The sequence below is a fragment of the Rhincodon typus genome, chromosome 6 (assembly GCF_021869965.1).
Source record: "Rhincodon typus isolate 14 chromosome 6, sRhiTyp1.1, whole genome shotgun sequence".
Taxonomy (NCBI): Eukaryota; Metazoa; Chordata; class Chondrichthyes; order Orectolobiformes; family Rhincodontidae; genus Rhincodon; species Rhincodon typus.
The window spans coordinates 68913321-68928620 of record NC_063337.1 but is presented as its reverse complement, the minus strand read 5'-3'; the positions used below and the strand labels follow the sequence as shown (position 1 = coordinate 68928620).

The 15300-nt window shown below is 38.6% G+C and overlaps 1 protein-coding gene across 2 annotated transcripts in view; it reads left to right on the top strand.

The window, feature by feature from the left end:
- Positions 1 to 15300, top strand: part of gpc5a (glypican 5a) — an 859383-nt gene that overhangs the window by 230878 nt on the left and 613205 nt on the right. For both annotated transcript variants that reach the window (XM_048598178.1, XM_048598177.1), the window contains exon 3: positions 3020 to 3714. In XM_048598178.1, coding sequence (XP_048454135.1) covers positions 3020 to 3714 — 695 coding nt within the window. The remainder of the gene's footprint in view (positions 1 to 3019; positions 3715 to 15300) is intronic.

Genomic DNA, 15300 nt, shown 5'->3' with positions numbered 1-15300 from the left:
TCTAGGCCTGAAACGTCAGCCTTCCTGCTCCCTGATGCTGCTTGGCCTGCTGTGTTCATCCAGCCCTGCACCTTGTTATCTGTGAAATATTCATGCTTCTTTTCTCACCTTTGGGGAATAATTAACTATGATTTTATGTTGCAAAATAAAATCTATATATTCATTCAATATGTGACATTCATTGATTAAATTTTCTGCCATTCTACCATGCTATGACATAAATGGGTGAGGAGAACATATTAGACTTGCATGAAACATGCTTTGGAACTTGTTGATAGATAAGTTAAAATTCATGAGGAGTCATCAGAGTAGATAGAGAGAGACTGCTCCTACAATTAAGACCCAGGGAGCACAAATTTAAGGCATTTGGCAAAGGAAGCAAAGGTGACATGAGTAGAAACTTGAAGCTGATTCCCAGCTAGCCGTCAGTCTTCTTGTTTTACATTGTAAAAGTCTCGAGTTTGGAAGATGCTGTCAAAGGGGCATTGGCGAATTGCTTCAGTGCAATTTGTAGATGATACACATTGCTGCCACTGAGCCATTGGTGGTGAAGTAGGTGTTGAAGGTGGTGGATGGGATGCTCTGTCCTGAATGGAGTCAAGTTCTTGAGTGTTGTTGGAGCTGCATGCATCCAGACAAGTGGGGGATATTCCATCATACTCATGAGTTGCACCATGCAGGTAATGGACAGGCTTTGGGAGATGGAGGGGATTAAATCATACCACATTGCCAGCATCCGATGTGTCTTTGTTGCTGCAGCATTTATATGGCCGGTATGATTAATTTCCAATCAGGAGTATTCTTTAGGATGTCTGTTTTCACTGATACACTGGACTGCCCCATTACTGAAGGTGGGGAGGTTTGTGGAGTTCCTTTTATGGTGCATTGTCCACAAACTTCATGACTGGATATGTTAGGATTACTAAGCTGTTGGTTGTGGGATCAATTAGCTCTGTCTACAACTTCCTGCTTCTGCTGCTTGCTGTTCAGCACACGTGGTATTTTGCTGCACAATTTCCTAATCCAGCACGTTGTGATCTGTCTACCTGCACTATGGTTCTAGTTCCAATATATGAAATTTCACTGATTAGATGACGAGGTCATGATGAGTATTTTAATTTCGGAATAATTCAGATCATACTTGTTGCTTTCCTTGTTAAAAAGATTTATTTTGTTGTTCACATCTGCATGTGGAAGACATAATAATTTAAATCTTCATCTTCCCACAGGAATAAAAACCTGTGGTGCTATTGGTGCTCATGCAGCTTTATCCTTTTTCAGGTTCCATGCTGAGGAACATTTTCGGTTTGAAAATGCAATTAACAGGATGAAAATTTAGCTGACTCTAATCATAACATGCAGAAGAACCATTAAGAGTATGTGGTGCAGCAACTTCTAAATGTGTTTTAAAAACTTCCATGTAGACCTTGATGTTACCGCTTGTGGTCTGGCAACTTCTCCAGTCTGGCAAATGCCTGGTCCTGAGAATGCCGGATTATGGAGGTACAACGTGTAGGGTTTGAGCACCTGGTTTTATTGATATGCATAGTGCTGCTCCTTCAGTAAGGATTTTTTTCCCTGTCTTAATAATAATGGTGGAATGATGGATATACCAGGCCATGAGGTTACAGATTGTATTCAGGTCAAATTCTACTGCTGCTTGTGACTAATAGGACTTCATAGATGTTCAGTTGTTGGGTCTGTTCTGAATCTGTCCCTTCTAGCACAGTAATCATCTATGTCACGTGATGGAGCATGTCATCCATATGTTTTTATTCAAAAACAAAAAGACAATCAATCGGAAAAACCAATTGGAATTCAGATTCCAGACTCATTGATGACTTATGTTGGCAATTCTGCCCAGTTTGAATAACAAATTTTGTGAAATTGTTAATTTCCAAAGAAATGGACCATGCATTACTTTATGACCAAACTGATGGGTGACTTAATTTCAGCTAGCCATTAAAATACAGCACAATGGAATTGGGTGATTTCAATTCAGATCTTTGTGCATGTGGTGCCTAGAACTCTGCCAGGCCTCAGGATGCTGCAGGGAGATCATGTCCATGTTACTGCTGCTTCCCACTATGCTGTTGGCAAAATGCTGTGCGCCCTGTAAAGTGGTGTGTAATTCAAACTTTATTTAAGCCAGTCAGCTACCTTTTCCAAGTTGCAGCCTGTCTGTATCTCATCTTGCTGCTGGCAGCGGAAACACATTGGAAAGACTACCCCATGGGGCTACTTGCAATTTTATGTCAGTTAACTTGCCAAACTTGCACTTGCTGCCATGGTTACCTGACATACAAAATCTGAATGCTAACATGCAATGGAGAAGGAAAATGCAATTTGATTATGCTTGCAAAGTTCCTCTTTACTTTATGGTGAGTTAGAACTACATTAAAGAGAGAAAACCTTTACAGGTACCAGTGTCCAGTATCTATTTGATTTATGTACAACACATTAAGTTATTTACCTTTTTAAAAGTTATATTAATTCATTTTCAATGAGGCAATGTCTCAATTTAATCACAGTCCATTCAATCAACATCCTCATCTCATACAATATAAATTATTGTTCCCTATCAGATTTTATTTTGTCTTCAAAGTCCCAGTGATTATCTTCCAAGTTCAAAGGTCTAAGTGGCCTCATCCTGCTCCTCTTTTCTGTGTTTCTATGTGAAAAATATAAAGCTTCAATAGCATGTTTCAGTTTCCAACAGTACTCAAGTTCTGTACTACCTCGTGACATTTGACAATAAATCAACTGATTCAGTGCGTGGTGGAGCCAGGTTGAATGCTACTACAATCAAAGAATCTGTACCATATTGTTTCATATTCTAGCTTTCACTGAATTTGGAAAAGAAGCTTCCTAATGATTTTGAATCCAACTTCTCAAGTACAGTCCCTACAGAACACTTTTACAAAACGTGGGGGAAAGATAAGAATTCATCCATTCTGCATTGCCAGATTGTGAAATTATTGAAGCTGAATGATTAACCTGTTTGTCCTTTTGATTGCAGAGACATTTCAGAATATCATTCGGCATGCAGAGAATAACACCAAGATGCTGTTCAGAACGACCTACCGGAATATGGCCTTCCAGACAGTTGCACCAATTCAAGAGCTCTTCACTGATGTTGCACTCTTTGTTATTGGCTCAGAGATGAACGTTGATGAATTTGTTAATAGATTTTTTGATAGTCTCTTCCCATTGGTTTATAATCATCTAATCAATCCTGCCCTCACTGACATCTCCCCGGACTTTGCAGAATGTGTACGGATGGCGAGGAAGGACCTAAATCCATTTGGTAATATTCCAAAATTAATAACGAATCAAATGTCAAAATCTCTGATGGCTAGTCATATGTTTCTGCAGGCATTAAATTTAGGAATCGAAGTTATCAACACAACTGATCACTTACAGTACACTAAAGAATGCAGCAAAGCTCTGCTGAAGATGCTATTCTGCTCCCATTGTCATGGATTGACTAATGGTAAGCCATGCATGGGCTATTGCCTGAATGTGATGAGAGGATGCCTTGCTGCCATGGCGGAAATTGATCCACACTGGCGGGAGTATATCAGATCGCTGGAGGAACTGTCAAATGGAATACAAGGAACTTACGATATAGAACAAGTTTTGCTGAATCTCCATTCATTAGTGAATGATGCGATTATGAATGCTCAAATCAACGGGCCAAAATTGTCAGCAATGGTGAGCTTTTACAATGAATTTTCAATTTTGCGTATACTATAATAGGCAACATTGCTCATTTTTATAGACTCGCATATAATGTGATATAGCTTTTTCCCAAATAATTCTCATATCAGCCTTTGGTTTCAATATACTCTGAAGTTCAGAACTGAGACTGAAAACATCAAAACAAAAATATTCGTTGTGAAACAGAAATCTTTTGGTTCCAGAGCCTTGTCAAATCCAGGATCCCAGATATGAAAGAAAAAAAAGTGATAGAATTGTGTGTACACTATCCACTTCCTTCTCTTTCTTGATGTCCCTCTGTCTCTCAATTGTGTATTTCTCTTTCTGACACCCTCTCTATCTGTCTTTTTATATGCCTGTGTTTGTATTTGTTTTTGCAACCCTCCCAGCATTTCTCCTCTGTTGCCATCTCTCTAGGTCATTCATAATGAAATATTTTTGGGCTCAGGAATCCCATTCATTAAGATCATTGGCAATTGGCATGGGTAACTTTGCTGTTGCATTAGCAGATGCAGTTTGGTGTTTATGTGTAATTATGGGACAATGGAAACAGAACTTTTCTGTGAGTCTGTGTATCCACACTATGAAAGAATGCAGAAAAAAATGGAAACCTTACTTGATCCACTACGGCTTTCTTACTTTGTATTCATTTAGATTATATTGCTGATGTCACAGTAATTGCTCCTGAGATTAAATATATGCCTCCTGACCACAATAGATCAGATCACTGAATGCTTCATGGCAGAATGTAATTAACTTAAGAGCACAATAGACATTGATGTGTTATCTTTAATTCTCCCTAATTACTGCTTAAAATTTCTATAAAGCTGGATGAATTAATCTTGAGCTATTGAGCTCTTGGGAGTGATGGTGACACAGTAGAATAGGTAATATCACTGCACTAGTAATCTAAATTCCACCATGGCATCTTGTGGAATTTAGATGAATTAATAAATCTAGAACAGAAATTGAGGTCCTTATTTTCATTCCTGAGTTGGGTGCATGGAGGCAGGAGAAGTCCTTATTCCATGAACTCAACCTGTAGAAGTGGGTGTTTGCATTTCAATTTTCGGTCGATGAGCAGGCTGGATTGGGATTTGGGTTGGGCAACCCAGGAAGAACAGAGGAAGCTGCTAGTTCTTAAGGGTCTTTGAGCAGGAAATCTAACGGGGGACATTTACGTGGTCTCCAGTACCTAGAAATTCAGATTCAAGCATATAAAATCCCTGTTGATTTCATTCTTCATTCTCAACGCCCCCCTGTTCATGCCAATCCATGTTTCCTGAACCCTTGTGCCAATTTATGACACCTAATGCCCATTCACCAATCTGCCATTGCTGGTATTCCCCTTGACATCCTATGCCCCTCTACCCATCTCTTATTGCTCTGCTTTTCCCCATGCCACTGAATGCCATTCAACCATCTTTCATGTCTCCTCACACTCCCTAAACTGTCAAGCATTCCTTGCCATTTATAGCCATTTAGCAATTCAGTGCCAACTTATACCCAGCCACTTACCACTATTTGCCCTTACTCTTCATGTAAACTCACCCAGTATCTGCCATTGACATACCCCAGAGGCATCCTGACAGAAAATAAATTTATCAGTCCATTGATGATCTTATTATTGAAAAAACATATATTCATTGATATAAAAATGCAATACATGGAAACTCCTTTAATGAATTCCTCACAGAATATAACATTTCACTTCATTTCTCAATTCCTCATGTAAACAAACATTTCCATTCTATAAACATTTGGAGCTGTCCATTAAAATGCTCAATTGATAACATGCTAGTGATAGTTTGAGAAACCCATCAAGTAGCACAAATCCTACAATAGTTTATGTCAGTTGGAATACTGAAACATTGGGACTGTTTATTATTTAACTCCACAGATTTTTTGGACATTATTTTGACAGTTTTGACTGTGCCAGTTGTCAACATAGTCATCAGCAAAGTGACTGAATGAGTTGTTGGCAATGCTATTAAACAGAACTTGGTCAGCATTAACCTGCTTGCTGACATCCAGTTTGGGCTCCACGGGGACCACTCAGCACCTTACCTCATTACAACTTTGCTCTGAGCATGGACAAAGGAGCTGAACGCTAGAGGTGAGCTGAAAGTGACTTAACATCAAGGCAGTGTTTGACCAAGCATGGCATTAAGGAGTCAAATCAAAATCAGAGTAAATAGGAATTGGGGAAAATGTCTGAGCTGGTTGGATAATTACCAAACACAAAGGAAAATAATTGTGGTTGTTGGAGGTTAATCATCTCAGTCCCAGGCAATCTGCAGGATTGCACGTTTACACTGGAGGAGTTAATCAGGGGAAACGTCTTAGGTTCAACCACTTTAGGTGCTTTATCAATGACTTACCCTCCATCATAAGGTCAGATATGTTTGTTGATCATTACACAATGTTCAAAACATGGCTTCATACATTCGAAAGCAGTCCCAAATGCAATGAAACCTGGACAGCATTCAGACTAGGGCTGATAAATAGTGAGTAACATTTATGCCACACAAGTGCTAGACCACGAATCCTACATTTCCAACATCGTGGGGATTACTATATACCATGGACTTAACTGGACCAGTTATATAAATACTGTGTCTACAACAGCAAGTCAGAATCTAGGAATTCTGCAGCAAGCAATTCGTGTCCTATCTTCCCAAAGCCTGTCCACTTTTGACATGGCCCAATTCAGGTGCTTAATGTCACAAATACTTTTCACTTGTCTGGATTAGTACAAATCTATTAGCATTTGAGAAGTTCAACACCATCAAGGAAAGAGGAGCCCGTTTGTTTGGCACCCTATCCACTACTTTTAACATTCACACCCCTCACCACTGGCACACAGTGGCAACAGCATGTACAATTTGTACGATCTACTGCAGCAACTCATCAAGTTTATGACAGGACCTGCTAAGCTCATGATCTCAATCATCTAGATGGACAAGGGCAGCAGGTGGATGGAGAAACCATTATCTGCAAGTTCCCTTCCAAGCCACACACCATCCTGACTTGGAACAGTGTCTCTGGGTCAAAATCGCTACCCAACAGAACTGTGGACATATCTACATACGAAGAACTGAAGCAGTTCAAGAGGGCAGCTCACCATCTCTTTTTCCAGGACAGATATAGATGTGAATAAATATTGGTCTATGCAGACCTATCTACATTCAATGGAAAATAAGAAAAGGGTGTATGCACTCGTTACACACAAGCATACCTCCTTCTTACAAGCCCAGTGTACTTTACCCTTCCTGAATCTGCAATCAGACCAAATCCAAAAGGCACTTTGCATCTTGAAAGGAGTATTTTATCTATCCAAACAAATGTACTGAGAATGGACCTGGCCTTAACTGCCTAATCTCTACACTCTGGGTTTCATCCTTCACGGAATCCACAAACCCATTTTAGTAGAGACAGCAGAACACTCACAATAGCCAGCTGCCTCTGGGAACTGTGCATGTGCAAACTACAGTCTGCTCCCAATCCTGCTCCCCAGGAAAATGAGATATGCTTGGGTCAGGGGCAGGATTGGGATTCCTAATTCCCATTTTTATCGTGGCAGATGTGCTTTTCATAGCAGAAATCTGGGCCCACTGTCTCAGTAATGAGTAATAGCCACATTTTTGATTGTCATAAAAACCCACCTTGGTTTACTGTTGCACTTTAGGAAAAGAAAACATCTGTCCTTACCCAGTCTAACCTACATGTGACTCAAGAACTGCAGCATCGAAATAATGGGAGTTTTCAGTCTATCTGTGACCGTAAACTTAATGTGGTAATTTAAACATCGAGGTTCCATCATGCTTTTATTGTCCTATTTTCCAAATAGCTTGCCAGGCATTTAAATATGGTTTTTACTGCAGGACAAATTGAACGTGTATGTACATGTAATTTAATAAGTTGTGGTTTGTCTGTTACTTCTTTCTTCACTGGAGAACATTCCCTACATTCATCTCAATGGTGGCTTTGACTGGATGATTCACCCTTTATAAATGTCAAATCTCTGGCCTTAATTATCGAAAATGTTTAGAGCAGCATCATACTGATGAATGAAATCACTTCCTTCCCTCCTTCAATGCTGTATCTTTCACAAAGTAAAACTGGAGCCTTCAAATTATTACTGTTGAAATTTGTGGCCAGACACCAGTTGTATGAGATTTTTCTGTACTTTACTTATGCTTAAATAACAAATAATTAAAAGTAAAGGATCCATTCCAGCATTTAACTGGTCAACATTGGAATGTCATGGTAAGTGATCATATTCATGTTTCTTATCATGTTTTGGTCATTTCAATTTATTTTTCATTGGATGGTTTGGAAATGATGAATTTTCAAATGTTGTGCCTCAAAACAAAATACATTCACAAATTTTTGAAGTGCCAATCATTATTTATAGGCTTGAGTTCAGTAATGTGACATCTGAAGGCCATGTCACTAATTGTACAATGAAGGCATGCATAAATTATTATTTATGCTAAACAAGAGAGAGTGCAAACTGGGTGTATTGTAGCATTTGTAATACTAGCCTGAAGAGAGATTTCTGAAGGAAGACAATGGGAGGGGAAGCCAATAGTGGATGCAGGATCCTAGGGTCTTCAGAATTTATTTGGGATCATTCAAAGATTTTGGAGTTTTGCAGTAGAATTTGTGATGAAACTCAGAGTCAGCTTGGATAGCACTGAAGAAGAAAATCAATCCTGGAGATTAAAAAAAAAGAAGGGGATGAAGATTTTGATGGTGAGTGGTGGGCAAAAAAAAACAGCAGCTGATGTTTTGTGACAGAATACAGACTGAACTGGATGAGAAGTATGAAGCCTATGTTAGCAACATTTAAGGCACCAGGATGATCAATTTCTTGATAAGAAAGCAGCTGGGGATGGATGAAGGAGTCAGGTAAAGTATGTATTGTTAAGCACAAACGTGTATTAAAACAATGACTGCACTTCAAGAGTACTTCTGTATAGTTGTAAAATGCTTTGATGAAAATGCTGTATCAATTAATTAAATTTAATTTTTAATTTGTCTAATATTTAATTTATTTATTGTAACCTTTTCCAAACTGGACAGGATGGTTATGATTTTACAAACTGAACATGATGGAAATGGTAGTTTATCCAGAATTCTATGTCAGACAGGCAGTTAAACATAACAGCAGCAGTTGTGAAATTGAAAGAGCTGATGGAGAATTTGAGTATAAATGTTGAAGCTCACTATGTGTATTAATTAATGGAGGTAAGAATGAGAGCGGGATCTTTTGGGAATACCAGATGTGACGATGAGAACGTAAGAGGAGATGCTACTGTAGATATGCTTTGTCCATTAGGATAAGTACTCAGAGGATGGTGAATCCTTGGAGTTGTGTACTCCAGAGAGCTGTAGATACTCAATCATGGAGCATTTTCAAGATGGACCTTCGTAGGTTTCTGGATACTAATGACATCAACTGATATTACATCAAGAGATATGCACAGGATAGCACAGGAAAGTGGCATTGAGATAGATGATCAGACTCTTTTTTTACTTGATTTACAGAGCAGTCTTGATGGGCTGAATGGCCTACTACTGTTCTTATAGTGTTGAATGACAGGAGAAGGAAGAAAAGGAAAATGTTGTGGTCAGTTGTCTTGAAAACAACAATGCAACTTATATTTATGTAGAGATGTAATGGGAACTTATCCAATGGTGCTTTACTGCAGGGTTATACAGCAAAAGACGACACTAAATCACATTAGGACATATTGGGTCAGGTGACCAAAAATGTAGTCAAAGTAGCAGATTTTAAATTGTGATCAATAAAGAAGGAAAACAGGGTGAAGAGGCAGTGAGAGAGATGTACGTCATCAATTCCAGAGATAAGGCCTGAGCCAACCATATATCATCACCAATAGTGCAGCAACTAAAACTGGGGATACTGAGGAGGCCAAAAGTAGATGTGCACCGATATCTTGGAAACTTGTGGGGATGAAGAGATTACAGAGATAGGAAAGGTAGGGATGTGAAAACAAGAATAAAAATTTTAAAATAAAAGCATTCCTGACTTGAGCCTTATATACACAGTGAACACAGGAGTGGTGGGATCCAGTCCAATTTAATATGTGGGAGGAGAAGATTGGATTATCGTAAGTTTACGAAGGTTAGAACATTGAGATCATCTTGTAATATTGAAGTTGTTGTTAACAAAGCAGTGAATGGAGAAATAGGGATTTTCAGCAGCAGATGAAACATGGAAGTGGGACAATATTACAGAAGTGTAAGTAAGTACTCTTAATAATGGCCCAGAAATGTAGTCAGAGATGATATGAAGTTTGTGACCAGATAGATTTAGTGTTAGACAATTACCAGTGGGTCGAATGGTAACTAGTGAATTGAGTTTGAGTGGAGATCAAAGTCAATGCCTTTGTTTCTCGTTGCTAGGTGTAAAAAAAACTGCTCGTTTAGTGTTGGATGACAGATGAGTAATCTGATAATTTAGCCACAGTGGGAGATTTGATTAAGGTGATGGTGAGTAGAGCTGTGCAAATCATAGGCATTCATGTGAAAATTGACACTGTATTTTCAGGTAATGTCACTGAGGGAATATGAATGATAAGAATGCAAAAAGGAAATACAAGGTGGCAAATTCTCAGGGGGCACAAAAGATAACAGTGTAGGATCAGGAAGAGAAGACATACAAGTGATAAAATGCTATGATTAGATAGATATGAATGGAACAGGTGAGAGCAGTTCTATTTAGCTGGACGACAGTGGAAGGGCACTTGAGAATATTGCGATTAACAGTGTCAATGACTGTAGCCATATCGAGAAGATGAGCAGAGATAGTTTATCTTTGACACAGGTACCTCACGTTTAGTTATTTTCAAGATATTTTACAAGAGACACAGTATACTTATCTACTACCTAATACATTTGCAAATACTGATTCAGTTTCGTAAAATTTTTAGGTGACTGACTAGTTGCATTATTTCTTATTATTTGCTAAACCTTTAAATCTGCAGATTTCAGAGAGTTCTTTTGGTGCCCTGTACACCATATAAATATGATGAAAGATTGTTAGATCTTGAACAAATAATCTGAGGCTCCTACAAAACCCTGCTCATAACCACTTCTCTAGCCAAAAAGGCTTTTAGTAACTAATGTGTATGAAAGAACTAGCCCACTGTGCTCATTCCATTTATGCTAATTATTTCAGAATCTCTGGAACTTTGAAAGTACTTTCACCTCTGTGGAAGTGGATAAGCATTTCAATTAGTTCTTCATCCATGAAGAGTTAGCCTCCGACTAACACTGGAGTTATTTAGTTCTTGTGATTTCATGTACTGTTTCATCACTTCACCACCACTCATGAATTACGTTTATAAAATTAACAGGCAGGTAAAGACCAACTGACCTGTCAAGCCAATATCCCATGACCATAACACCTGATGCGGTAGACACGGACAAATACTGACCAGAATCCATATCATCTCCCAAGTGCTGTAAGGACATAGATAAAAATCCAATGTCATATAGATAAAAAGAAAACTGGAAAATCCTGTAAAAGAGCATCTACCAGAAATGCTTTGTAACCAGTGAATCCTCTGGTCAGCTTGTTTACAGTGAGGCAGAACATGAAGAAGTCCCCCCTCCAATATGCCTGCAGAAGAATTTGAAGTGGGAGGAAGAAGATGTTTTTGTCATTATTCATGAGAAACCCATAATGTAAGTAGAAATAAGAATGAGATTCTGCATAGGCATTTGAGGAGATAGGAAATTCAAAGATAGTCAATTTCAGCTTTCACTTGAGACAAGGACAAATTGACAAGGTCAGACAGATCAGAGAGTTTAATGCATAGCTCAGAGAGTGATGTGGGAGAAAGAGTCTTTGATTGGCATTGGCATCAGTATGAAGGACAGTGAAAATTGTTTGATTTGGACAAGCTACATTCAAATCGGACTAGGTTTAGTATCCTAGTAAAAGCTCTGTGACAGGATTCTCTATTTCTCTGTTAGATTGAAACCATCTGTGCATGCGTGCCTATGTGTGTGTGTTGCATATACATTTATAATTTTGGTTTGGAATCAAACTTACAAGAAAGCATGCTTGCATCTGCTATTTAAAACCACAGCACTCAAAAGGGTTAAAACCTTCTTAAAACCTTTCAGACTTCTCACTAACGCACCTCTTTGGGGTTTACAAGAGGTTGGAAACGTAGGACCTTACACCTCTCTCAAACTATTGGGCCTCGTGTCTTGTATCCCAAGATCATTGAAGAAGTGGTTGCAAAGATAATGGATTCATTATTTGTATTCTTCCAAATTTTTCTAGGTCTGAAAACCACAATTATAACATCTTTTTTCAAGAAAGAAAGGTGACAGAAAGCAGGAAACGATAGGCCAGTTTGGAACATAGGAACACAGAAAGAGGTCATTCAGCCCCCCTCAGACTTGCCATTCAATGAGGTCATGCTCGATTTGTGGCCTATCTGCATATCCCTTGATACTTTTGCTAAACAGAAATTTATGTATCTCAGATTTAAAACGAACAACTGGTCTAGCAAAACTTGCCATCGTGGAAGAGTTCCAAATCTCTCCTACTCTTTGTGTGCAGAAATGCTTCGTAACACCTCTCCTGAACAGGTCTGGCCCTCATTTTTAGGATGTACCCTGTTTTTGAACTTCCAACCAGTGGAAATAGTTTATCTTTACTTACCCTGTCTTTTCCTGTTAATATCTTGAAGACTTGAGATCAATATCTTGAGATCACCCTTGACCTTCTAAATTCTAGAGAAAGCAGGCCTAATTTGTGTAATCTCTCATCATAACTTAACCACTGAAGGCAAGGTATCATTCTTGTAGTCCAGGTATCATCCTTGTCAATTAATCTAATCTCTTTCTTAGGAAAGTATTGAATTCCATTATTAAAGTAGCATAGGACATTTTGAAAATCATAGCACTATCGGGAGAGTCAACACAATTTTCAGAAAGGGAAGTTGTGGTTGACACAATGTATTGGAGTTCTTTGAGGACGTAATGAATGGTGTAGACCCAGTAGATATAGTCTATTTGGAATTTGCAAAATATATTTGATAAAGTACCGCATAATAGGCTACTACATTAGGTCAGAATTTGTTGGGGTGATAGATTAGCGTAGAAGACTAACAAGAAATGGAGAATTGGGATAAATGGGCTCTTTTAAGGGCACTTGAAACTAACTAGTAGAATGCCACAAGAATCCTTCTTGGGGCATCAATTATTTACTGTTTATAATAATGACTTGTATCCAAGGACTGACTGTATTGTCACCAAAAGTTGTGCGACATCAAATATAGGCATATTGAAAGAGTGTGCAAAGCGATAAGGATGGGTTACATGAGTGGACAAATTGTGTAGTTATTCTAATCAACTTGTTTGGCCATGTTGTATCACATTTCTGGATAGATGAGAGGTGAACACAGAATTTCTGGCTTTGAGGCAGGAAAACACCACTGTACCACAAAATCCAATGGTGAAAGAGAATTGTTACTTCAGTCTGTACCAGTAAGATATTTATGATAACATTTCAAGTATTTTTATTCCTGTTCAGATCAGTTATAGCATACTTCTGGAGCAGGTAGGACTTGAAATCAGGTTTTCTGACCCAGAAATAGGAATACTACTACTGTGCCACAAAAATCCCATTCAACATTGCTTTCCCTCCCAGGGAGGATGCAGAAAAGTAAACCGTAGTGATGTTTCTGCCTAGTTTTGAACATGGAAATGTTTTGCATATGGGCAAACACAATACCCACTACACCACAGAATTCAAGTACAGCAGACAGTGTATAATGTGGAAAAATGTGAGTTTGTTTTTTGTATTCTTTCTGTTAGAATAAACAGAGTATTGTTAAAGTGGAGAAAGACTGCTGCTGTATGGAGGGATCTAAGTTTCGTTGCGTATGAATCACAAAAAAAATTGAAATGCAGGTACAGCAAAACTAGGAACACAAATGCAATTTCAGTCTTTATTGTAAGAGGGATGAATATAAAAGTAGGGAAATATTGCTATACCTATACAGAGCATGGGTGAGACCACACCAAAAGCACTGTTTAGTTTTGGCTGCACACTTTCATTTGAAGTGGGCCTGAAAAAGTTCACTTCGTTAATTTCCTGGCTGAAAGGGTTTCTCTTAAGAGGAAGGGTTGAGCAGGTTGACCTATACTCATTTGCAGTTTAGAAGAATGAGATATGATCTTATCGAAACAGAAAACTTTGAGGGGCTCAATAAATGATGAGAGGATATTTCCTTTTATGGAAGATTCTAGAATTAGAGGGCACAGGTTGAAAGTAAGGAATCTCTCATTTGAAATAGTGATGAGAAATTTCTTCCCTGAGCATTGTAATTCTCTTTCCCAGCAAGCTGTAGAGGCTGAATCGTTGAATATATACAGGGTTGAGTTAGACAGATTTTCAATCCACGTGGGAGCCAAGAATGATGGGGAAAAGGCAGAAAAGTTGAGTTTGGGTCACAGTCCGGTTAGCCATGAACTTACTGAATAGTGGAGCAGGCTTAAAGGGTCAAATGGCCTTCACTTCTTGTTTCATTCTTATGTTGTTGCACTTTACCTTGTGTCTGCAAAATCTTTACAATTTGACATGGATTGTTCAATAGAAACACCATGCAAAGCTTTCCTTTCTGCTTGAAAACTGAACACTGTAATGGTAAGGCTAGTTTTATGCTTGCCAAAATCCTGCTTCAGTGCCTTCAGCAGATGTTCTGATCTTCAGCTAATTTTGTATTCATTGTGAGTTGTTTCATCAGATTCGTAAATTATGTCTGCCTGCAAGAACTCAACTATCTCTGACAAACAGAAGGCCAGCAGGCAGATGAGCAAAAGATAAATAGTGCCAGGAAGTTTACTTGAAATTAAACAGTCACATTTAGAGAAGAGAATAGTGTTTAAACTTGTCAAAGGTAAATCACATCAGCTCCATTTTCAGTACTTTGAATGGCAGTCTGGTAGAGTAGTGGACGAAAGGCAAAATTCTGAAATTGTTTAGGAAATCATTTTTTTCAGCAGTGTGGAAATTATAGGGTTATCCTCAGTGGTTGGATTAATATGGCTGAATGACTTTCATCCAAAGAATTCTTGATGTTTTCGAAATTCCAGCAGAAAACATGACTTTCTGAGTTGCAAGAGTTGGTCAGCTTGGATTGGAAGTCACTGAAAATGCACAGGAGGTCAAGATAAATGCTTCATGTGCTATTTCTAAGCTGCTTTATTAAACACCATTTCAGATTTAATTTTCTAGACATTCACCCCCTCTTGATACATCAGTCCAACCATCCCAGGAGTCCGATTCCCACTGTCTTCAATTGCGCAAGGAAACACTGAAACATTCAGTCAAAGCTCTGTCTATCTCTTGCTGTCTAAGCTGTTTGGCATGCAAGTAGTCTTGTGTGGTAGTTAATTAGGTTGACACCTCATTTTTAGGATACCTGATGCTGCCTCTGACATACCCTCTTGAACTCTTCATTGAGGTATGGTAGATTCCCTCGCTTGATGGTAATGATAGAATGGGTGAATTGCTTACCCATGAGG